Source organism: Filobasidium floriforme, assembly GCF_021052385.1.
Source record: "Filobasidium floriforme strain CBS 6241 chromosome Unknown HD553scaffold_15, whole genome shotgun sequence".
NCBI classification, from domain to species: Eukaryota; Fungi; Basidiomycota; class Tremellomycetes; order Filobasidiales; family Filobasidiaceae; genus Filobasidium; species Filobasidium floriforme.
The window spans coordinates 706,686-728,010 of record NW_025763636.1 but is presented as its reverse complement, the minus strand read 5'-3'; the positions used below and the strand labels follow the sequence as shown (position 1 = coordinate 728,010).

The 21,325-nt window shown below is 52.2% G+C and overlaps 8 protein-coding genes across 8 annotated transcripts; 3 read left to right on the top strand and 5 right to left on the bottom strand.

The window, feature by feature from the left end:
- Positions 1 to 880: 880 nt before the first annotated feature.
- HD553DRAFT_297829 (RecF/RecN/SMC) lies at positions 881 to 6,155 on the bottom strand. The gene is made up of 21 exons (XM_046178561.1): positions 6,022 to 6,155; positions 5,929 to 5,964; positions 5,744 to 5,854; positions 5,640 to 5,670; positions 5,449 to 5,560; positions 5,244 to 5,367; positions 5,032 to 5,180; positions 4,688 to 4,966; positions 4,461 to 4,616; positions 3,635 to 4,396; positions 3,117 to 3,566; positions 2,882 to 3,046; positions 2,728 to 2,821; positions 2,306 to 2,663; positions 2,101 to 2,241; positions 1,896 to 2,033; positions 1,663 to 1,815; positions 1,486 to 1,596; positions 1,380 to 1,419; positions 1,225 to 1,311; positions 881 to 1,152 (listed from the first exon to the last, which is right to left on the bottom strand). Exons 1-21 carry the CDS (start codon positions 6,047 to 6,049, stop codon positions 1,063 to 1,065), a joined length of 3,615 nt encoding a protein of 1,204 aa, XP_046035534.1. The 5' UTR covers positions 6,050 to 6,155; the 3' UTR covers positions 881 to 1,062.
- A 171-nt stretch (positions 6,156 to 6,326) lies between these two features.
- On the top strand, positions 6,327 to 8,803 carry HD553DRAFT_314120 (putative DBP5-RNA helicase). Its single transcript, XM_046180312.1, has 11 exons — positions 6,327 to 6,573; positions 6,642 to 6,824; positions 6,888 to 6,922; positions 6,988 to 7,061; positions 7,123 to 7,215; positions 7,277 to 7,379; positions 7,439 to 7,722; positions 7,793 to 8,030; positions 8,096 to 8,369; positions 8,453 to 8,598; positions 8,664 to 8,803. The coding sequence occupies exons 1-11, from the start codon at positions 6,501 to 6,503 to the stop codon at positions 8,688 to 8,690; spliced, it is 1,530 nt and encodes a 509-aa protein (XP_046035533.1). The 5' UTR covers positions 6,327 to 6,500; the 3' UTR covers positions 8,691 to 8,803.
- On the bottom strand, positions 8,804 to 9,889 carry HD553DRAFT_314118 (uncharacterized protein). The gene is made up of 3 exons (XM_046180311.1): positions 9,752 to 9,889; positions 9,555 to 9,689; positions 8,804 to 9,489 (listed from the first exon to the last, which is right to left on the bottom strand). Exons 1-3 carry the CDS (start codon positions 9,827 to 9,829, stop codon positions 8,893 to 8,895), a joined length of 810 nt encoding a protein of 269 aa, XP_046035532.1. The 5' UTR covers positions 9,830 to 9,889; the 3' UTR covers positions 8,804 to 8,892.
- A 74-nt stretch (positions 9,890 to 9,963) lies between these two features.
- On the top strand, positions 9,964 to 12,499 carry HD553DRAFT_314117 (putative RING finger protein). The gene is made up of 4 exons (XM_046180310.1): positions 9,964 to 10,900; positions 10,973 to 11,569; positions 11,627 to 12,050; positions 12,115 to 12,499. The coding sequence occupies exons 1-4, from the start codon at positions 10,263 to 10,265 to the stop codon at positions 12,400 to 12,402; spliced, it is 1,947 nt and encodes a 648-aa protein (XP_046035531.1). The 5' UTR covers positions 9,964 to 10,262; the 3' UTR covers positions 12,403 to 12,499.
- Positions 12,500 to 13,166, bottom strand: HD553DRAFT_314115 (Acylphosphatase-like domain-containing protein). The gene is made up of 4 exons (XM_046180309.1): positions 13,050 to 13,166; positions 12,959 to 12,974; positions 12,758 to 12,885; positions 12,500 to 12,679 (listed from the first exon to the last, which is right to left on the bottom strand). The coding sequence occupies exons 1-4, from the start codon at positions 13,118 to 13,120 to the stop codon at positions 12,535 to 12,537; spliced, it is 360 nt and encodes a 119-aa protein (XP_046035530.1). The 5' UTR covers positions 13,121 to 13,166; the 3' UTR covers positions 12,500 to 12,534.
- A 291-nt stretch (positions 13,167 to 13,457) lies between these two features.
- HD553DRAFT_351071 (uncharacterized protein) lies at positions 13,458 to 14,358 on the bottom strand. The gene is made up of 4 exons (XM_046183587.1): positions 14,230 to 14,358; positions 13,964 to 14,135; positions 13,749 to 13,855; positions 13,458 to 13,664 (listed from the first exon to the last, which is right to left on the bottom strand). The coding sequence occupies exons 1-4, from the start codon at positions 14,254 to 14,256 to the stop codon at positions 13,638 to 13,640; spliced, it is 333 nt and encodes a 110-aa protein (XP_046035529.1). The 5' UTR covers positions 14,257 to 14,358; the 3' UTR covers positions 13,458 to 13,637.
- A 2,102-nt stretch (positions 14,359 to 16,460) lies between these two features.
- Positions 16,461 to 18,560, bottom strand: HD553DRAFT_329218 (uncharacterized protein; the record flags this gene model as incomplete). Its single annotated transcript, XM_046181913.1, has 7 exons — positions 16,461 to 16,726; positions 16,812 to 16,996; positions 17,092 to 17,310; positions 17,386 to 17,464; positions 17,584 to 17,972; positions 18,221 to 18,316; positions 18,430 to 18,560. 7 exons carry the CDS (start codon positions 18,558 to 18,560, stop codon positions 16,461 to 16,463), a joined length of 1,365 nt encoding a protein of 454 aa, XP_046035528.1.
- Positions 18,561 to 19,077: 517 nt separating this feature from the next.
- On the top strand, positions 19,078 to 21,140 carry HD553DRAFT_65470 (uncharacterized protein). Its single transcript, XM_046184392.1, has 6 exons — positions 19,078 to 19,441; positions 19,509 to 19,910; positions 20,012 to 20,141; positions 20,233 to 20,301; positions 20,383 to 20,798; positions 20,874 to 21,140. Exons 1-6 carry the CDS (start codon positions 19,112 to 19,114, stop codon positions 20,934 to 20,936), a joined length of 1,410 nt encoding a protein of 469 aa, XP_046035527.1. The 5' UTR covers positions 19,078 to 19,111; the 3' UTR covers positions 20,937 to 21,140.
- Positions 21,141 to 21,325: the final 185 nt, after the last annotated feature.

Genomic DNA, 21,325 nt, shown 5'->3' with positions numbered 1-21,325 from the left:
AGGATTCACGTGCCGTGCCAAGACTTTCTCGCACGGGCCAAGCCATCGCATCATCACAATTGCAAATTGATAGGAAAGTTCTTATCATCCTAATCATTGGAAATGGCTTCCAGCACTGCCACACCAGGGAGCAACTTCCCTAGTCTGAGTCACAAAGATGTCACAAATGTCACATGATTGTCACATAGATGTCACGCATGTCACACAATTGTCACACAATTGTCACACATGTCACACATGTCACATGGATGTCACACATCAGGGCAAAAGTGCCACACAAGTGTCACACCACAGCAAATGCATGCGGTCAGTGGTGTGATTTGTATTTTGAAACATTGTAATGGTCCACTTGCCGCACTCTAGGTTGTCTGGTTGACTCACTCTAGGCCATCTGATTGAGGCAAATCAAAGATATGACAGGCTCAGTCATCAATGAGTATCATCTGACCAAGATTCTTTCTGACAGTTATGACATACCGGCGGCTGATCCAGTGATCAAAGCACGATATGATAATCTAGTAGTTTGCTCAGATTGTCACAGATCATAGTCCTGATGAGCCTCTTGACAAGCTCGACATGTTTGCAGGTCTAGTGCAAAGCCAAAGGGATTTGTGAAAAGGATCATTCTGCTGCTGCAGAAGGGAGAAAGGAAGCAGAACAACCTGAATTGTCCTTTGAGCCTTTGAGGCTACTACCAACTCAAAAGTCTGAGTCTGACACATCCTCCCGGTAGTAAGATGATGCCAAGTTTGAATTCATTACGAAGCTGTATAGGCCAGGACAGTCTTTAGGTCCTGCGCCTACAGCCCGAGGTTCACCGAGGGACGAAAGATTAGACTCCGTTGATCTGATCAAGTCAGATGTTGAACAGATTTCGTGTCGGCTGCTGTATTGCGACATATAAGGCATGAGCACTACTCTTAGATGGTTATGCTGGTAGATACAACTTCTAGATCGACGGCGTTACAACTGTATTTGACGATCGACACGAGTTCCGTGGTGTGCACGCAAGCCTGTCGAAGAACTGAAAAGCGAAAGGGAAGGGGTTGTGAGAGACATGTATCATGCTGTCAATGTCGGCCGCCCCCGACGGTTCGCAATGACGGTTTCCTTGTCGGCCTGTGTAGACTGTACCGAGCGAGCGGCGGTCCGCTACCAAACGAGGGAGTCAGAATGGAGACGTCAGCAAAGGCGCTATGTCATGAGCTGTTGGTGGACTCTTACCTCAACGATAGAGGTACCATCCCGGAACTTGGCCTGGAAGAGAACGTTGGCTCCACTGAAGAGTCCTTCTTTTAGACTGACGACGATCTGAAAAGTGGCGTCGCGTGTGTTTAGCTCGGCTAAACTTCGGTTGCAGGCCTGACGACGACGCTTACGAATTGTGCTCCTTTGAACCGTTTCCCGAAAAGCTGACCCCTAAAGCGTACAAAGGATCTCGCGATGAGTAGGTGGGGTTGTTTTGAAGGTGTCTCGCGAGCTTACATCTTGCTGGTATGGCTCATATCCATGGCAGAATCAATCTCGTCAAAGATGTAGAGCGGGCTTGGACGCGTTTGCAGAATGGCCATCATAAGCGACAAGGCAATCAAGGATCTGATAGGCCCCGATTTCCAGATCAGCGACGGACGAAAGTTCGCAAGGACTACAGTTATGGCTTACCTTTGACCTCCCGATAGTTCTGTCAGACTCTGCTTCCAAACCGACCCGATTCGAACCTTGACTTCGAGACCTTGGTCAACGGTCTGTCCTTCAGGGGGTTCGAGCTTTGCAAAGTTGCTTGGAAGCAATTCTGCGAAGATCGCGCCGAAGTCTCTGAGAGAATGGTAAAAACAATGCGTGTCAGCGCGTCGTGAGTCGTGAGTCGCAGCCCGTGGGCGTCTATGCGAACTTACTCGTTGACTTGTTTCCATGTCTTGGTCAACGCTTCCAACTTGTATCGGTCGAGCTCGAGAATAGTCGATTCAATCTTGCTCTTATCTTTCAGGACTGTAGCCATGTTCTTCTTGAGAGCAGCTTCCTTCTTCTCGATACTGGGGACGGCAGCCAAAAGTATCAGTTTCGGCGGTAGTTTATATCGCTCTTCGAGCGATTACGAACCTGTCGATCATGCTCATGACCTTGTTGTTAACCTTGCGGCTTGCTGATTTCTGCTGAGTTTCCAACTCTGCACATTGCTTCCTGATCTGAGGCAAGTTGACACCTTGGAAATCGTATCGTGATCCAGCTTTGCCGAAGAGTCTGGAAGCAGTTGATTTGGTCATCAGCCACGGTCTACCAAAGGCGTCTTTGACAGCGCGCTCACTTCTTCTCGTCCTTGATCCAAGTGAATTGATTCTCGAGATCTCGGGTAAGACCGTTTGCAGCGGTCTCCTCCTTCGCCAAGGTAGAGATTTCGTGACCAAGCTTTTGCAATGACAATTCGGCATCACTGATATCTTGCTTCTTCGACTTGATGTCGCGCTCGAGATCGGCCAACTCGTCGTCAAATGCCGTCAAAACAGCTCGCTCCGATTTGAGCTTGGCCTCGGCTTTCGCGAACTGAGCCTCCATCTGCCCTATGTTCGCTTTGGCGCCCTCCAGCTCTTGCGTCATCTTCCTGCAACTCGCTTCGGCCTCGGTAGCTTCGGCCCGTGCAGCTTCCAAATCGGTATCGAGTTGTTCTACGTGAGGAGAATCGGCCAATAAGCATAAAACCGAGCCTCAATGAGTCTGAACAGGACTAACCGATCTCCAATTCCGCAGTCTGCAGTTCCTTTTGCCTGGATTTCACCTGAGCCGTGTCTCTATTGAGCGCCCTTTTTCGGTTGGCGATATCGGCCTGGAAGAATTCGGGTCAGGCAAAATGCATAGATACAGCTCAAAAGCGCTGTAAACCCACCTTGATCTCTTTCAGCTTCGAGTCCTTGTTGTTTTTGAAGTCTTTAATCTCTTTCTCTAGGCGCTTGCATTCGTCTTGAGCAGCCTTCTCTTTGGTTTTAGCTTCGGACATGACCTCCTTGAGACGTCTGATCTCCGTCTTCAAGCCGTCTACCTCTAGCACGAGCTGCTCAAAAAACGCGAGGCGATGAGTTTGGCCAGAAACCACAACTGACGTCATTTGAGGTTGCACTGACCTTTGCTCCGTTGCTGCTCTGCACTTCCTGCTCTAAGAGAGAGATCTCGTGCTGCTTCAGATCCGCTTCCTTCTTCACCTTTCGGTAGGCTTCTATCGACGCCTTGGCTTGGTTCAAGTTCTTGAGGACGTCATCCAGTTCAACCTGGGCGCTCTGGATCTCCTTTTCCAGCTTGTTGACCTCTTGCACCTTGATGATGATGCCGCTGCTACTCGGTGCCGCCCCTCCGGAAAGGGTTCCTGACGGATCATAGACATCTCCCTCAAGAGTTACCGATTTCACGCCAACAGCCTTGTTGAACGTGACCTTCTGAGCAGTCTCTTTGTCTTGACAGACGAGCATGTCGCCGAAGACGTAAGCCATAGCGGCCGAAACGTCCTCATCGTACCCAATGAGCGATAAGGCAAGGTTGACCTTGCCAGGAGCAAGGCTCTCTGCCGTAGCAAGTTTCTGCGGCAGGGCACACTCAATATCCACTCGTCGCCCGAGTATAGCTGCAGAAAGTGTGGCGGACTCACCTCGGCAGACATCTTGAACGCGCTGATCTTGTTCAACGGAATGATGGTAACTCGTTTCCGAAGCTTTCCCTTGTCCAGCAAAGCGCTTCCGACCTTCTCGTCCTCCACAACTACATTATACAACTTGCCTCCAGCGCAGATTTCCAGGGCTGTCGCATTCTTGTACATGGCAGGATCCAAGTCGATCAGGTTGGCGACGAGTCCCTTGACTTGGGAACGGTCGAAGTTGGGGTAGGGGTCCGAATACGAAAAGTCGATCGCCGCTAGTCGGGACCGAAGCGTATCTCGTTTCTCGCTCAAGGTGGCAATCTTTTCTTCCAGATCCGATCGTCTCTGGCTTAAGCCCTGTTCCTTCTCCTCGTCCCAGTCGAGCTTGGCCAGCTTCGCGTTGACCTGCTCTAGCTTTTTCTTTTCGCTCTCCAACTTTTGCAATCCGCCTTCACCATCCTTCGAAGCCTTCTTCGCCCTAGGTTCCTTCTCCTTCAGCTCCTTCTCGGTGATTCCGATCGTGACTTTGGCCTGTTCCGCTTCTGTACCAGCTGCAGCCACACGAGCTTTCGCCTCGGCCAGCTGTCCCATGTAACCACCTGCATCTTCACCTTCCCCGTTAGAGTTGGCACTCAGACCCGTCAACAGAGTCTGCAAAAGCTCTTCGGCCTTGGCGATCTCGGTGATCGAAGTGTCATACTCCTGCTTGATGCCAGCGAATGCGGCAACATCCTCGTCATGCTCTTTCCGCTTGACTCGGACTCCCCGCTCGAGCTGTGTAGGGCAAGTGCGGTCAGCCAAACGATTCCTTTCCATCCTGGTATGCAAGACTACCCACATCTTGCACGTTCTTCTGCGTCGCAGCAGCCCTCTTCTGCTCGTCCGTCAAGTTTCCTTCATCCATCTCGAGCTGAGCTTTGAGCTTTGTCACTTCCCTATCCAGCTCGTTCACCTTGTCCTGAAGAGCTTGAACCTTGCCTCCTTTAGCGAGTTCCTAACCAAGTCGGGACGAAGAAACGACGTTGAGCGAACCGAGCTGTTACATCCAGCGTTGTTTCGACCGACCTTTTCTCGCTTCTTCTCGATCTCCTTGACATCCTTCTCCATCCCCTTCAACTCTTCTCCGAACTTGACGACTTCTCGTTTCCCTTCCGCCTCCTGGTTCTGTCTCTGCTTGACATCCTCGGCAGCCTTCTTCGCCTTTTCTACGGCCAGTGACCATTCATAGGCTTTGACCAAGCGGGTGAGACGTTCTAGCTCCGAGATGGTCTTCTGGTAGGCAAGATAGGCACGTTTCTCTTCTCTCAGCTTCTCTAACTGAGGATCTACTTCTTCCCGTAGTAGCTGCAGTAGAAGTAATAAGCGAAGTGGTCCTCGATCGGGCATTCGGGGTCAGGCGGATCACTTACAGAGGCAATCTCCTCGACCTTCTTATCCTTCTTTGCCATCGTCTTCACGGCCTTTTCCTTTCGCTCCTCAAACATCCTCGTCCCGCTTGCCTCTTCGATCATGCCCAAGATCTCCGCAGGCTTCATGTTCAGCACCTTGGTGATTTTACCTATCTCACATTCAAACAAAAGGCCTTAGTGGAGTTCGGATTTGTCGGTATGTGTAGGCTGACCTTGCATGATCAAGAAGTTGGGGTTGTTGATGTTCAGTTGTACCGACTGGAATGTCTCTTGTAGCTTTTGCAAAGTACATTTATGCCCGTTCAGGAGGTACTTGGAAACACCTCCTACAGCAATCTGCCATAAGCAAAACCCGGTCAACCGTAGTGAGCCTTCTCATCCCCAACGCTCCCAGAAGCGAATGATAGCTAGACTGACCTGCCGTGTTACCGTGATCTGCTTGCTCGCCTCGAACCCGATGGGACTCCGTGTCTTGTCCGAGTTGTCAAAGACGATCGTCACTGATGCTTTCGTTACTGCTGCTTGACCACTGTACGCAAGAAGGATCCGCAAGAGCTTGTGTCAGAGGTTGATTCGCGGGTTGATGATCAGATATATTTCTCACGTACCGCTTGTAGATCAGGTCCATGAGGTTATTAGCTAACGAGTCCAAAGGCAAAAACTTGAGCGCCAAGAACCTCCAAGGTTGACATGCCTTGCCTGCCAGACATACCTCGAACCTGAGTCATGTTCGTGATACCCAACACGAAACAGATCGCATCCAGGATGTTCGACTTTCCCGAACCGTTCAGACCCGTGATGGCATTGAATGACGGATCCCATCCTGTTCATATAGAGATCTGCGGTCAGCTCTGCTGCGAGATGCCATCGGATTTATGATGATGCGAGATGATTCACCTGTTATTGTTGTCCGTACGGGATACGACTTGAAGCCTTCGCAATGGTCGCTCCGTCAGCTCGATGTTGACTAGATCGGTGCGACCAGCTTACCGTCAAGAATGAGCTCTTCGATCCTCATGTTGATAACGTGTCGATGCAAGTCGTAACTCCAGGATCGATGGCTAGCGGGTCCCAAGCTGGACTGTATACACTTTGAACGAGTATTTCGAGGTTGTGTGGATCGGCAGTCGGGGTTGTTTGTTTACAATCTCGCGGGTGAGCGTACATGGTTTATCAAAATATCAAAATAAATTTATAAATGACCTGAGCTAGGAAGGAGCGGGCCGAGCGGGGAAGCCGAGGGTGTGGACGTGTATGACGTGTCATTTGCTCGTTCCCCCTTTCTTAGCCATTCATCATCGTAGATCGGTCCAAGCAGCATTCCGTACGTTAGGATATTAGGATATCGAACTTGTTCTATACGTACCCCTGATTCCCTGATTCCCTGAGCTATTTGCGTACTCGACATATCGAAACCTTACATTCCTTCATCTCAAGGCAACCAGGAATCATCAAAAATCTCTCCCATAATGTCCAGTCCAGTGCCCAAGATGGAAGACACTGCCCCATCAGAACACCTTGTCGACACCACCCCCAAGCCAGGTTAGCCGCTACCGAAACTATTTGGTCATACGAAGCAACGTCTCACATCAGCTCCCTTTCATTCGAAGATGCCGGTGTACAATCCTTGCTCTCAAGAATAGGCGGTTTGGCAACGGAAGACAAGGACAATGCTAGCGAAGTGAGCTCGATGGACATCAAGGGTTCTTCGGCAGCAGCCGAAGAGGCACCCGATGCCGCAAAAGCTGGAGATGAAGAGGAGAAGCAGAAAGAGGCGAGCGCCCCTGGTCCTGGTCAGTAATAAAGTTACAGTCCGTACGCGAAAATGGGCTCACAAGCTGCGATGTGGACTGTAGCTAGCAAACTTCTTCAGTCGAGTTACGATGTCAAGGTGAGTTCAGATTGGCTGTGCCGTCGTCTGGTTTCTTTAGCTGATTATCGTGCCTTTTCCTATAGGTAACGCTTCGAGATCAGCAAGCCGACCCCAATTCCCCACTATTCTCCATCAAATCGTTCGAAGACCTGGGATTGTGAGCTGCTTTCAACTGTGTCGTTGCGGTGGCATCGGTAGCTCATCGCATTCGATGATAGGCACCCTCAACTGCTCAAAGGACTGTATGCTATGAAGTTCCAGAAACCGTCCAAGATCCAAGAGAAGGCTCTACCTCTGCTGCTCGCAAACCCGTAAGCCTGGATTTCAATGATGATCATTGAGGTCGGGACACTGAGCGCCGCTCCGAGATAGGCCATCAAACATGATCGCCCAATCTCAATCGGGAACAGGGAAGACGGCGGCTTTCAGTCTGACAATGTTGAGCAGGATCGCATATGGCCAGGAGTTGCCTCAGGTGGGTCACTTTTCAAAAACACTCGCCCGCTCGGATCGCTTACAAAGGAGTGAAAATAGGCGATCTGTCTAGCACCTTCCCGAGAACTCGCTCGACAAATCGAGATCGTCATCCAGTCCATGGGCAAATTCCTACCTCTCCAAACCTTCTTGGCCGTCAAGGATGGTTGGGACCGTAATACAAAAGTGACCGCTCAGGTGATCGTTGGAACCCCTGGAACTGTGATGGACATGATCGGCAAGAGGGTGTTGGACGTCAAGGGGATCAAGGTTTTGGTACTGGACGAAGCGGATGATATGTTGGATATCCAAGGTTTGGGCGATCACACGTTGAGGATCAAAAAGTCAGTCTCGCGCCAGGAGCAAGGGAGGCTCTCCTTGGCTGGGCTGACGAACATGCTTCCTTGACTCTAGGATGATTCCGCCAGCTGCGCAAACTTTGCTATTCTCTGCTACCTTCCCTGACCGGGTCGACGCTTTCGCCAAGCGTTTCGCCCCGGATGCCAACGAGATCAGGCTCAAGCCGGAAGAATTGAGCGTCGAGGGGATCAAGCAATTTTACATGGATTGCGAGAGCGAGGAGGTCAAGTATGACGTGCTGTTGGAGCTTTACAACTTGTTGACGATTGGACAGTCGATCATCTTCTGTGCAGTGAGTCGCGCCTGGAGCGGCTGAAAAGCGAGGATTGGATTTATTGACCCGAGTCTGGCGAATAGCGACGAGATTCCGCGGATGTCATTGCGAACCGTATGATCGCCGAAGGACACTCGGTCGCCGCCCTACACGGTGCCAAGGACGCGAACGAGCGTGATCTCGTGATCGATGGGTTCCGAGATGGGAACACCAAGGTCTTGATCACCACCAACGTCATCGCTCGAGGTATCGATATCAGTCAGGTGACAATGGTCGTCAACTATGACTTGCCTACGCTTCGACAGGGAGGAATGGGCAGGGATAGGGTGGATACCGAGACTTATCTTCATCGAGTTGGTGAGTCGAGAGCGACGTCTTTGTTAGGGCGAAACTCGGAGTCCCCGGACGCTGATTGAACCACACTACTGCGTCCTGCTCAGGTCGAACGGGTCGATTTGGACGACAAGGAATCGCGGTCAACTTTGTCAGCGATGAGAATTCGTGGCAGGCGATCCAGGATCTCAAGACGGATCTCGGACGAGATATCGTCAAGGTCGCTACCGGAGATTTCGATGAGATGGAGAAGGTCAGTCCGAATCGAGTCGACCTGACCGAAGATGGAACCAAGCTGACGTCCTCTTCGCTCTACAGACTCTGAAATTCCACATGAAGAAGTAGACATAGGGTGGAAGTTTATGCCCCAGACCGACTTGTAACGACAACTAGCGATGTCACTATCGCACTCAGACATGACTCGAGGAAGAGTTTATGCATACCATAACGATCTGGCACATCGATATAAGCCCGCGTTACGTTACAGAGTCGGTCGTTAGAGGTTCGTTAATCTGAGTCGTCTCTTGAAGCTTTGCTTGATTTCCCCCTAATTGTTCATCTCGACGTCGCTACCGTCGCTGTCCGCATATCCCACCAATCCACCTAGCCCTCCAGTAGCACTAGTTGCACCGTTCATGCTTCCGTTCCCGTCCAACCTCGCCGAAGATGGTGTGAAGGCTGGTTGAGCGGCCGAAGGAGGAACCGCTGCGAGCCCAGACTCGGGCTCGACAGGTAAAGTTGGCAACATCGCTGTTGTCGCGACAACGGGACTGGTCTCCATCGGCTCCGGTATATTGCTGGCGTCTTCAGTGTGTGTATGGTCTCCTGCCAGGGAAGCCTCGACGCTTTCCGTATTATCCTCCATCATATCGTGCAACGCCTTTTGCATGCTTTGCAGCGCTTTCAATTCCAGCCGGGCAGCATACAGGCTCAATCCGGCCTCGGAAGCAGGCGTCGTTGAAGATTCTGCCTTTTGGCCCTCGGGCTGTTGACTTGTTGAGGGCTCTGGAGCGTACGGCTTGTCCGGACCTGGGAGAGAGAACGCTGGAGGAGGAACACCGGTAATCGGAGGTCGTATAGTATGCGGGTCGACCCCAAGGGTATGGAGATGCCGGATCACCGTACGTAGAGCGTTTTGACATGTCTATATAATCAACGAGATCAGTCCTCCGGTATTCTGACGATTTGCGAGCGGGAGCCTCGTCTCACCGCTAATCGGCCGTAATACTGTCCACTGAAACCTTTGAGATTTCGCTCCCACACGTCCACCTTTGCCGGATCCGTGTTCCTGTCTACCAGCGTACCAATAGCATTCCCGAGAGACTCTAGCATTCTCGGAATGTCCTACAAAGTAGCGCTTTCAGTCGTTAGTAAGGTAAAGGTGACGGACCGTGATTGTGACCTACCTGTGTGACCTGGTCGAGCATCTCCAGCATCTCGATAGTGCTCGGTACACCGCTAGGCCGGGTGGCTTCGGTCGACATGGTCGCAGCGAGAATCCAGCTAGCTCTTTATACTCTCGGGGTGATTCTTGATGCTATACCATGTCTACGTTGAAAATTCCGAGGATGTTGGAGGGAGAGAGTATGCTTCATTTGTGGTTGCAAACTCGGAGAGAGCGGGCGAGGTTCGGCTAAGCGCGAAATTGTATCAACGCCCTTGTCGACTTCGTATATCGTACAACTCCCTTGCAACCCCCCTTGTAATCTGTAATTTGGAGTTCAACCTAGGAAAGATCTGACCACAATCTTGCTCTCAGCAGTATCAGCTTGCCGGCCGTAACCTACCGCTGGACTCAGTTTACGACGGTCTTCACGGCGAGGCGGCGATGCAGGAAAGCTGCTACATATGACGAATAGGTCATAATCATCTCCCAACATAATTCTATTCACCGATACATCTGGGACTCATATCGTCATGACGAGGAAGCCAGCGTTATATTCTATCGTCATTTCTCGTCGGGAGAGCGACGACGCCGCGGCCGATCGGGATTATAGAGCGGGAGATCTGTGTATCGAATGGGTGGATTACCATTCCGAAAAGGACATCGGTAATCAGGACCCTGGACTAGAGTCTCTAAGTACAGGCCCGCCCGGATCAGCGACATTGTCGCCTAAGCCCTCGAAGCAAACATCCAGTCTTACTGTAGATGTTGGCACGGATGTCTCGAATCAACCGGGAGCCCGTCCCCTGTGTCGTTCCCCAGCCTCTGAGCACGGTCCAGGCATTCCTTACCCGGTACAAAGGCAGACACAGGGAACCACCGAGCTCGGGCCGGGAATCATCCATCTCTTCAAGCATTCTCAGCCCTTGAGCCTGTTGGAAGCGCTTGAGGCGGATTTGGCATCAGGCGGGAGTAAGACGGACGACACCAAAGAGAGGAAGGCGAGTTCTGAGAGCAAGGTAGCAGGCAAGGTGGAAGTACAAGCAGACGCAGAAGGTCAGGATGGAACTCTGATAGCCATTCTTGCGGTACCGATATGGATGGATGTTGCGAACCTCGGTTACTGGTTAGGAGCCTGGACGACTTGCTTGGAAGGTTACAGAATGATTCGGTAAGCTGATCCTACTTCACGTGTAATCAATTGCTCCCTAACTGATCAGAATGCCACCTGCCCACCGCTTAGCGATGCTTCTCCAAACAAGACCCTGGTCCTGCTCAAATTCCGTGAGACTCAGGAAGCCAACGACTTTGTGTCGATTTACACGGGAAAGACCTTTACCACCGACCGAGATCGGACGGAACAATGCCACCCTATGCGGATTCATCATCTGATCTTGCATACGGTGATGGATGCTCAAAAGGAGGAAGCAACTCCCTTGCCCTCGCTTCTGACCGGAATCCCTCCGAAGAGCATTCACGAGCTGCCGACCTGTCCTGTCTGCCTGGAACGCATGGACTCGGTCGTTACGGGATTGGTCACTACCCCTTGCTCGCACGTCTTTCACTGCAAGTGCCTATCGAAATGGGGAGAATCCGATTGTCCAGCATGTCACCTATCTCATCGCACGCGGGAGTCCGAGGCGCATGTTCCCTATTCCAAATGCATGCTGTGTACCGAGGAGAAGAACGATCCCAAGGCGAATTGGGTCTGCGTGGTTTGCGGTTATATCGGATGCAGTCGATACCAGCAGGGACATGCGAGGGATCATTTCCTGCGATCGGGGCACGTGTATTCGATGGAGATTGATACTCAGCGCGTATGGCATTATCTCGAGGACACGTGAGTTTTGCGCTTCATACAAGGTTCGGATTGAAATGCTGACAGCGCGACCTCCAGCTATGTCCATCGGCTTATTCAGAACCGCTCGGACGGGAAACTGGTTGAATTACCTTCTGCGACATCATTGACCACCTCGACCCGGGTGCCAAGCGGCATCAATTTTGATCGCTTCAATGCGACCGCCCTGGCCAAAGGTTTTGGTCCGACAGCGTCTGACGAGAAGAAGATGGCTCAGCTGGAGGATATCACTCTCGAATACTCCTATCTCGTATCGGAACAGCTCGAACAGCAAAAGCAGCTGCACGATGCCGAGATGCGAAACCTGTCGAGACAGCTTAAAGATGCTCAGCAGAAGGCTGTCGAAGGGGAACAGTGGCGGAAAAAGTACATTCTAGCGGAGGATGCGCAGAAGTCGCTGGAGAGCAAGATGTTACCCGGACTGGAGCAGGCCAAGGCTCAGGCGGAATCCAAATTTGAAAAGGTCAGTAGAAGCGACTCTTCAATATCTTGTCGTTTCAATCTGACTTGCTCCGCTTCCGACGTAGATATCTGGCTTGGCGAGAAAACTACAGGACGATTTACGTACAGAGAGGGCCATGGGCTCAGGTCTGATGGACAAACTCAAAGCTACGGAAGCCAAGCTCGAAGCTTCTCGAAAAGAAACAGAAGCGGCTAAGGAGCAGATCGTCGAGTTAGAGGACATGGTCAAGGACGTGACGTTTGCCTTGGAGATGCAGGAAAAGACACGGGGCACTGAGGCGGAGGGTGGGGATATCATCATAAAAGAAGGACCAGGGGCGAGCAGCAAGGCGAAGAAGAAGAAGAAAAAGTAGACTTGATGACACAAAACGCAAAAGGGACGTCATGATCAAAGTTGTACATCGGTCCGATCTATACCCAGCTCCACAGGCTACATCGACGACATTACTATATCACGCATACGATCTACCCCTATACTGCTACATCTAATGTCTCCGAACCTCGAACTCTCCCTTGTTGTTCCCATCGATGAGCTCGTCGACGACCTGCTTCTCGGGACCGTCTACCTCGCGGATATATTCCACCCGTTCTACCGACGCTGCGGAAGGTCCCTCTGCTAGGTATTTTCGACTGTACGAGTACGGACATTTTCATACCTCAGCACATACGCACAGCAGAAGAGCATCTTTTATGTGGGAAAAGGCTCACAATTCCTTGATCTTCTCTGTTGGGCCGTAAGCTACACCTTCGACCGAAGAGTCTGGGTGGTTGTGACACCATCCAGTCAGGCCCATGGCAGTAGCTTGATCCTTGGTCTCTGCTCGAAAGCATACGCCCTGTGAAGAGCCGCCCGCAGCATCAGAATCGTATACAAGCTGTTGAAGGCGATTCGACAAAGATCGAACTCACCTGGACCTTCCCGATACTGCTCGACATACCTGGTTCAGCAAACTCATCGCGGCGTACTGCTCCCGGCTGAAAGTCCGGTCTGCCTACTTACGCCTTGAAGTGAACGATACTCTTGTTTGCGGATGCCATTGTCGTGAGTCTTCGCAAGTTGAAGAGTGACATATGTCTATGGCCTATGGTAGATGGCTGAGCGGTTCGAAAGGCTAGGAGGTCGAACTATGCTCATAGATCTGGGATGGGAGTTAGTCGTCCTCCTGCGAGAGGAATGTGCTCTCTTGTCGGAATGGCCTCTTTGCTGACGTCATCACCAATTCTAGCCCCGACAAAGGATGACCCGGGTGGGAGGAGAGCCGTTGTGTGGCAGACCGCTTGATGCTAGGGAGCGTCAATGTATCGGCTTAGGATATTGAGGGTTAGGAAAGAAGAGTCAGGGATGAGGAGGACGAAGTAAGTGGCTTGTGATGCGAAAAAGTGGTCTCTCAGCTCGGGACTCGGACGGCAACCACCTTTCCATTTGTGCACAACAACCGGGATGGTACAACCACCTTTCCATTTGTGCACAACAACCGGGATGGTATATCGCAAGAGAAAAGATATAGTACATCGTCCTTGTAAGAGTCAATCTAAGAATGGAGGGAGAGAGCTGTTCCAGCCAGCCAATTTCAGCCTCTCCAGCACATCACTCGACCGTCCGAGAGCTCTTGATCTAAACGATGCACAGCCGCAATCATATATCAGCGGCCTTTTCGAAGCAACGGACCCTCTGCCGAGGCACTCAGAGCAGACTCACGGTCTTTCCCGTCTTCTTGATCTTCTCCTCGACGGTACTGAAGGGAGGCAAGCTGGGTCCCCAGACCTTGACATTCTGCCTTTCGAGCGAGACCTCGTACTGGTTGGCTGTCAAACCCGAATTCACGGTAAACGAGATCATATCTCGAGTCAGCCTCCACAAATTGTTCATCTGGTCACTTCAGTGTAGCATATAAAGGCTAAAAAAGTACTAACGTTCGACGATGTTCTTCTTCAACACCCTGTCGATCGCACCCGAACACCCGTTGCAGGTCATGACGACATCGAAATCGTAAAACGGCTTCGGGGGGTTGGGCGTCTCTCCCTGAGCGCCGGATTGGGGGATCTGGTTGGTCGTCGACGGGATGGCATCGCCAGAGATACCGGTCTATCAAAACAATCGATGCGAGGGACAGAAGGGCAGTGATCAGCGTTGATCAGCGTAAGGGTCGAGTTTGTGAAGTTGAGATTCGGGTGCTCACCGAAGCTCCTATGGAGGTAGTAGCCATTTTGCGGGTCGTTGGACGGATAGTCTGGAGGAGAGGTACTGAAAATGGCCAGGAAGTGTCAAGGAGCAAAGAGTAAAGTATAGGTAGTGTGCGATCGAAGAGATGAAGTCCTCGTACATGTCGATGATAGCTCTTCTTGATTCATCATCATCCATCAACAACATCAACACAAAGGAGTTCCATTGAGCCTGACACGTTTTTATCGGCCGGCCAGCTCCGGGAGCCCGGCATCCAGCACTTTGAGCCCGTGTTTCAGCAGTCTTGTAAAAGCTGAAACCCGTCGTCCTCGGTCAGACCTCAGTCACTAATTTGATGAGAATGATGAAACACCTTTCTGTGGTCGAGTATGGGTGGCAAAGATCCCGGCGGTCTCTCCTCTGGTCGAAACCCTCGTTCAGCTCAAATTCGCGATGCTTCCTCTCAACCTAAGATGTGACGACCCGAGGATACCTACATCAAAGAGAACGTGAACTAAATGAGCAGCCAGCCAAAGGCTCTTAGTAGTTGCATGATGGAAGTGAGCGATGAGGTGTAGGCTCATGGCTACTGAATTTGAACACGTCTGTCGTCCCTAAATGGTCTGCCAATGGCCGTGGAAGAACACAGGCGGCGTTTCAGCTTCAACAGGAAAATCGTGCAGCCGGTACTCCTGCAATCAATGGCCTACAGGTACGTCCATGCTTGAACGGATCGAGCGGCCTAGCAAATCGCTGACAAGCAGCCGGTACGCTCGAACTCATGACGGTTGCATCTCGACCTCCTCTTGTACAACTCGGTGGCGCGACTGGGCAAAACCTGGTCTCTCGAGCCAGTTGATGTAGAAATGTTGTAATGAGTGATTAACCTACGATCGACCCTACACGCACAGCAATGACGATTGACGAGAGCACAAGAAGGAGACGGAGACTGGAACGGCATACTATCAGGTCGTCATTCGTTCCACTAGCAATATAGTAGCTAGTAGTTCAGATCGACCGACTTTGTTATTCGGTTCAACTTGCAACTTGTTACGAACCAAATTCATAACTTTGCCCTTCCAATCGGGGTGTAGATACTACCACATGGCAAGGGTACCACTCACCCACATCGGTCCCATCAGCGTCGGTCTCGAAGTCGAGCCAAACAACACCTCTGTCCCGGCTTCCGCCCTCGACCCCACCTCTCTCCCGGCTTCCGCATTCGACACCACCTCTCTCCCGGCTTCCACATTCAACCCCACCACCTCGACCTTTAAAGAACGGAAGGCACATGTGGTGAGGCGACTCCGAGCACTAGCGGACCAGCTCGAATACACAGAGGGAAGCGAGGATCTGTTAGGTGATTATGAGAGGGGTGCCGACGTTATCGAGAACGCTCGCGAGGGGAACCGACCTGTAAGTCACAACCACAATGTTTTTACTAGTCCATAACTGACTGATTTTGAGGAGAGTAGAGGGATTGGTGGCTGCTGAGTCCATTCGCTAAGTGGTTTTGCGCTGGAGTTTGGATCTTCCAGATAGGAAATGGGGTTCCACCTATGTGTAAGCTTTTTTTCGGTTACGGGATGGGAGGAAATTACTGAGATATCTGGTTGTGTAGTTGTAGAGAGAGGTTTCTTATACAACCGACGGAGGACAAGAGAGACGAAAAAGCTAAGAGGGCAAGCACCATACTCACCATATCGGTCTGTTCTGATTTCCGCTTCTGGCCTCCAGACAACTCCAATCCAATTCCAGCTCCAAATGACAACAACAAAGACGATACTTTCCCGTTTGAGGATCCCGTTCCGAACTCGTTACAGTAGGCAGTTACTAGGCTGCGCGTTGCGCTTGAACACAATTTACCTGTAGAGATTGATGTACGCTGTTCCCTGAGTCGCAGCCTCATTGAAAGGTGTGTGTTTCGTCTTGATTGGTGGAGGCGGGGTTGTTCCGTTCCTATGTAGAGGCAGAGTTGGCTTCAGTGAAGGACGTTGTCGATGAGAAGGATCAATCAATGACGGATAGTTCCGCCCAAGGAAGCGGAAAAGAGACGGAGATCCTTGGAGAATTGCATTACATGCCAAGCTGTCCTCTGGAACTCAGGATGCAGTCTCAGCCACATCGACTCATCATGTTGAATGCTTATACAAACGCTCTATCGGCTATATACAACTTCGTCTAGCAACTCTATCTCTCATTATGCTCACATCTATCCTATAGTTGTGTCCCGTCAAGTGAACGACCTCAATCCGACCCTGCCCTCACGCCCGACCTCCTCCCCCTCTCCACATCCTCTTCGTCGTACCGGCGATGCTCCCCAGGATGCACCTCGACAGCGACGATCTGAGCCTCTTCATCCTGTTCGAGGCCTTCGAGGCCCATCAGCCCGAACCCGACGATGACCAGACAAGCGCCGAGGATGGCCTGGCTCGTCAGGGCCGCAGTGGATCCGCGTAAGAAGTCGCCCAACATGGCGAACGGGATCGTCAACGATAGTCCGATCGTCACGACTGTCAGCGGGATCCACAGAGAGGAACAACCGGTTAGCTTCCTGCGACAAGTTTGGATCCAAAGCGCCGGTAGGCAACAACTTACCTAGAGGTGTAGTCTTCAACATGGCCAACACGTAGAGATAATCCGAACTGAGCGTGATGACCATATTCACGGCGCAGACGATCAAATCCTGTCTCCTCGTCGGGAACTCGAACGTCTCGACCCCCAATGCCGAGAGGATCGGGATGAGTGGCAGGAGGAAGAGGGTATTGAACAATCCCACGAAGCTGTGAGGGCGAGCGCGTCGCAAACAGAGGTGGGAGGGCGAAATGACCTTTATCAGTGTCTAAGCTGGCTGTACTCGATACCCGCCCCGACTTGCCCGAAAAACAACTGCATATCCACCCGTTCCTCGTCCCCGATCCTGACCTTCAAGAGGATAACGTAGATGGCATAACAGAACGCGCTCAACAACGCCAACGCATCACCCCACATGGGCCTCTTGACGTGTGCCGTCGGGTCGGGTTGGTCTCCTGGCAGGGTCGTCGAGACGGAAGCGAGCAGCGAGTCGGAATGGGTGACGAGGACCAGACCGATGAAGCTGCGAATGATGTCAAGAGACGTAGATTAGTCGAGAGCTAGCTGGAGAGAGTAGATGGTAGGCTATCGGACTAACCTGGCTAGCACGGCCAAGACTTTTGCCCTGGTGAAACTCTCCACCCCAAACACCCGCCCCAAAGCCAAAGTAAAGAATCCTGAAGGACATCCACAGCCTCGTCAGCTTGGACTCTCGGCGAGTTTGCGTCCACCGACACCACCGTATCCTCCGGAATTCTTCCCTCTCGCACTTTGCCCCAGAAACCCCGTGACTCACCGCTCATGCCCGCCAAGACCGTCGAACTCCCCACACTCGTCAACCCCAACGAAGCGTTCACCGTCCAGTTAGCCGCAAACCAGACGATACAAAACGTAGCTGCCAGGTGTGCCGTCTCCCCCGAAGTGAGTTTCGGTTGACCCGTCAGACCGAGGTCTGGTTGAGAAGGAAGAGGCTGGAGCTGGACTTCGGGGTTGTCGTTGTCGGAATGATATTCCCCGTCAAAGTCGGGGTCGGCGATAGCAGATTCAGAGCCCGATTGGTAATGATGATATTGCTGGTTATGGGTATGGAACTCGGCCTCCGTGCGAGCTGGCAAGGTGGACAACGACGAGTGTAATTGCGAATGGGTGATCAACGCCGGGGAAGGCGATAACGACCTGATCAGGCTGTTCGACCGTCTGACTCCCAGGGTCCGGGTGGTCAACGTCGAGGGAGGTCTGTCCGGGTGTTGATGGCTTGTATTCGTGCTGGTCCGACGAGAGGATGAGGAGGAAGGGGGTTGTAAAGGATCGTCCTGAGTCACGGGGATGTATTCGTGTGATCTTTTATTGCACGCAGGAATAGCACGATCGAGATTCAAAGCTTCAGAGGACGTGTACGAAACTCGGCGGTCCACAGAGCACAAGAGGCTCACCGATCTGCGATTCCTTGCCGTCGTTCCGCGTTCCATCGTTTGAAGAGGAAGGGAAAGAGGTAGAGCGAAAAGGCGCTCGTATTCAGGTACGTGATCCTGCGGCGCACACGATGTTTTATCGATTTCACGAGACCATCAGCCATAATCCTACAGCAACGTCACAGGTATACAAGATCTTCCCGAAAGTACCACTCGGTAGCTGGACTCACAGGAAAGGCTTGTTATAACCCCCTTCTAACAGGTCCGACGTGATGAAATTCGACGTCGTCCACAGTACCACCACGCACAACAACAGTCCTACGCCGGTGACGAACCTTCTCCGGGGAGAGGAAGGCAACATCTTGTCCTTGATCCGCAAGACAAACTTTTTCGGTGCGCTATATGCTTTGTTCTTGACGTCGAGATCGTTTTCTGCTTTTTTGGTTTCTGCTGTTGATCGTCCTTGTCGCTGATGTTGTGATACACTCTTCTGTGTTGTTCGGGTCGCGCGATCGTGAGATGAGGCTCTCGATGTCGATGGCGTGACCAACAGCGGCGTCGACGAGGTCGGGGCCGTCGACATGACTGCGATGCGGCTTATAGGGAGTGAGAGGATGGTTTTCTGACAAGCCTGTCTGTAGTGTCTCCCTTGTTGTTGACCCGATGATAGATTGAGATAATGATCGAATATCGAGAATGGCAAGTTGCAGATATATTTTCCCCCTCTGCTCCTTACCCTGAACTACCTCTCGCGATAACGTAAGCCGCACATGCCGTAAGCGGGTGTGGGGGTGTGTGATTGCGGGGAACATCCTACAGCGACATTCATCATCATATTCATCATATCCATCGACAATTACCTATTCATCGACTCGTATCTTACAACTAACCTGCTGCCTCTCCTCCTCAACCATGCCAGACCCTATCCTCCCGACCACGACACCCCGCAACTCCCGTCTAGGCGCACGCCGCATCTCCTCGGTCCGTCCTGACGACCAACATCTCCCCTTGCCCAACTTGAGCGACAAGGCGAAAGGCAAACGGCGAGCCCTGCCAGACGACAACAATGACGAGGAAGATGGTAGCAACAATAACGCTTCGAATTCGGGTTTGAGGAAGAAGGCAGTCGAGGAAGAACGGGGGAGGAGCATAACGTTCAGGTTCACCGGAGAGACGGTAGACTTAGGGGATCTTGACGTATGGGTCGATGCCGGGGAGAGCGTCGGGAGGGTGAAAGACAAGGTCAGTAGCATTTCCTCATGCATTTGCAATGATATTCAGCTGAGATATCCCCAAGTCGTTGTCGTAGATGAGATCCCTCCGCCCATCTCTCCACTCCCACCCGCTCAAGTTCATCCACTCGGGTCGTCTACTGACAGACGGCATCCTCCTCTTACCCTACGTCCGGACACTAGAAGGCCGACACCGTCAAGCACGTTCAGGCTTAGGGTTGAGCGAAGTAGCTGGAGCTTTCCTCGACCAAGCCGTCGATGCTGATGGTAACACCGGAGGTCCCGGAAGCTCGGGTTCGGAGCGGGGTTCGAGGGAGACGGGTATGGGTATGGAGGAGGAAGAAAAGGTCTGGTTACACTGTGTTGTGGGGGCCAAGGTCGAGGTCGTCGACGATGACGATCAGGAGGGTCCGGATGGACAAGATGGGGCTTGGGTGGATGTCGATGGGCATGCTGATGCGGAAGGAGGTGAAGCCAATGTGAGTATTGGTGTTGTCATCAACCTTCTCCTTTCTCCTACCCTCCACCTTGTACCTGCGCACTGATAACAACGCTAATATGACATGGTTCACGGATATAGGCTACGCAACCCCGTAGACGAGGCTTCGATGCTCTCCTCGACGCAGGGCTCTCTCCGGCAGACGTTGCGAACATGAGGAGACAGTTCTATGCGGGAAGGGGTGAAGAAGTGCCCGAGGGGTTGGATCAAGGTGCGCCTCGCCAGCCCTCCTCATCTACATAATGAAACTTTAAAAGAAGCTGACGTGAAGGTGGTTGATGGCTTGGGCATGGCGGTGACAGACGATGAACATACGAGAGCGCTGGAGGAACAATGGATCGAGGGTGATCTTACGCACGAGACCGCGCAGAGTGAGCAATTCCCTCCATTTCCCTTTTTACATGGGCCAAAGCAATCAGTTGACCTTGTTCCCACTTCATCTCTCCCGCTAGCCGCCGTGGAAGGCATTTACACCTCGATCCTCACTGGTCTCCTCGTCGGGTTCCTCTATCCCATCCTCCCCTGGTTCTTCTTTCGAGAAATCCCCGCTCCCAACTTCTTCGACCCGCTCGAGGTCGAACCCGATCGACTCCCACCCAGTTCCGGTTCTTCTTACGGTGCTTCTACTCGCGAGGTAAACAGCGAGGCATTGGAAGAGACGCTGGATTGGAGCATGGGCATCATACCCGGCGCTGGGGGCCGATCGACGGGAGGAGGAACTACAGGGACGGGGAATGGTGGCACGGGGACCACGAGGGGGGCTAGCGAGGTGGCTCCGGGGAACCCGGGCCAGAGGGGGTTGTTCGGGTTGAGAGGACGAGCTGGAGGGGAATGGATCACCGGGGTCGTCTTCGGGCAACGTGTTCAGGTGAGCCTTGGTTTGCTCCCATACGGGTTTCACAGAGAGAGAAAAGCTGGAGGTACTGATGTGACCTCGATGTAGATGGCGATATTGATCGGTACCGTCTTGAATGTTGGATTTGGAGCTTTCCGGTTCTTGGTCTAGAGGGTGGGTCGAAATGGCCGGCTGTAGTTGTACGACCGGGTTGCAACGTGTTTGAGAGCCTAGAATCGCCATGCGATCATGTAACGGTCGGAATGGTCCTGGCCTCACACGGTGGGAATCTTTCGCGTGCGGGCAAGAAAGAAATATCCTCAGGCCCGCCAGGACACTGTTTGTGACTTTATCTCACGCTTAGCCCACCAACCCGGAAAGACGAGATGGGCGAAAGTAAGCCGCAACAATGTTCGTGATGACCGGCTGAGGAATATTCAGCGCGTGGAATAGGTGATTCCACACGCTCCGGCGGCCGTTGTTCCCAACCAGCCGCATCAATTGTTCACGCCAAGTCAGTAGCCGGATATCTTTTGCTGTGAGGGTGGCATTGTATAATT

Bases quoted from the DNA above. Each gene is read 5' to 3' on its own strand.
- HD553DRAFT_314115 (XM_046180309.1), bottom strand. From the start codon at position 13,120: ATGTCACTCTTCAACTTGCGAAGACTCACGACAATGGCATCCGCAAAC. The intron at 12,680-12,757 runs GTGAGCCTTTTC...GTACTCGTACAG, and splicing joins ACAGAGAAGATCAAGGAATT to TCGAAAATACCTAGCAGAGG.
- HD553DRAFT_314120 (XM_046180312.1), top strand. From the start codon at position 6,501: ATGTCCAGTCCAGTGCCCAAGATGGAAGACACTGCCCCATCAGAACAC. The intron at 6,923-6,987 runs GTGAGTTCAGAT...CTTTTCCTATAG, and splicing joins AGTCGAGTTACGATGTCAAG to GTAACGCTTCGAGATCAGCA. The intron at 7,380-7,438 runs GTGGGTCACTTT...GAGTGAAAATAG, and splicing joins ATGGCCAGGAGTTGCCTCAG to GCGATCTGTCTAGCACCTTC.
- HD553DRAFT_314117 (XM_046180310.1), top strand. From the start codon at position 10,263: ATGACGAGGAAGCCAGCGTTATATTCTATCGTCATTTCTCGTCGGGAG. The intron at 10,901-10,972 runs GTAAGCTGATCC...CCCACCGCTTAG, and splicing joins GAAGGTTACAGAATGATTCG to CGATGCTTCTCCAAACAAGA. The intron at 11,570-11,626 runs GTGAGTTTTGCG...CGCGACCTCCAG, and splicing joins TGGCATTATCTCGAGGACAC to CTATGTCCATCGGCTTATTC.
- HD553DRAFT_65470 (XM_046184392.1), top strand. From the start codon at position 19,112: ATGCCAGACCCTATCCTCCCGACCACGACACCCCGCAACTCCCGTCTA. The intron at 20,142-20,232 runs GTGCGCCTCGCC...TGGCGGTGACAG, and splicing joins GCCCGAGGGGTTGGATCAAG to ACGATGAACATACGAGAGCG. The intron at 20,302-20,382 runs GTGAGCAATTCC...CTCTCCCGCTAG, and splicing joins TACGCACGAGACCGCGCAGA to CCGCCGTGGAAGGCATTTAC.
- HD553DRAFT_351071 (XM_046183587.1), bottom strand. From the start codon at position 14,256: ATGGCTACTACCTCCATAGGAGCTTCG. The intron at 14,136-14,229 runs GTGAGCACCCGA...TTGTTTTGATAG, and splicing joins CTACCTCCATAGGAGCTTCG to ACCGGTATCTCTGGCGATGC. The intron at 13,665-13,748 runs GTGAGTCTGCTC...TGCATCGTTTAG, and splicing joins TCAAGAAGACGGGAAAGACC to ATCAAGAGCTCTCGGACGGT.
- HD553DRAFT_314118 (XM_046180311.1), bottom strand. From the start codon at position 9,829: ATGTCGACCGAAGCCACCCGGCCTAGCGGTGTACCGAGCACTATCGAG. The intron at 9,690-9,751 runs GTAGGTCACAAT...GCTACTTTGTAG, and splicing joins TGCTCGACCAGGTCACACAG to GACATTCCGAGAATGCTAGA. The intron at 9,490-9,554 runs GTGAGACGAGGC...TTGATTATATAG, and splicing joins AGTATTACGGCCGATTAGCG to ACATGTCAAAACGCTCTACG.
- HD553DRAFT_297829 (XM_046178561.1), bottom strand. From the start codon at position 6,049: ATGAGGATCGAAGAGCTCATTCTTGACG. The intron at 5,965-6,021 runs GTAAGCTGGTCG...ACCATTGCGAAG, and splicing joins CGAAGAGCTCATTCTTGACG to GCTTCAAGTCGTATCCCGTA. The intron at 2,822-2,881 runs GTGGGTTTACAG...GAATTCTTCCAG, and splicing joins CGAAGCTGAAAGAGATCAAG to GCCGATATCGCCAACCGAAA.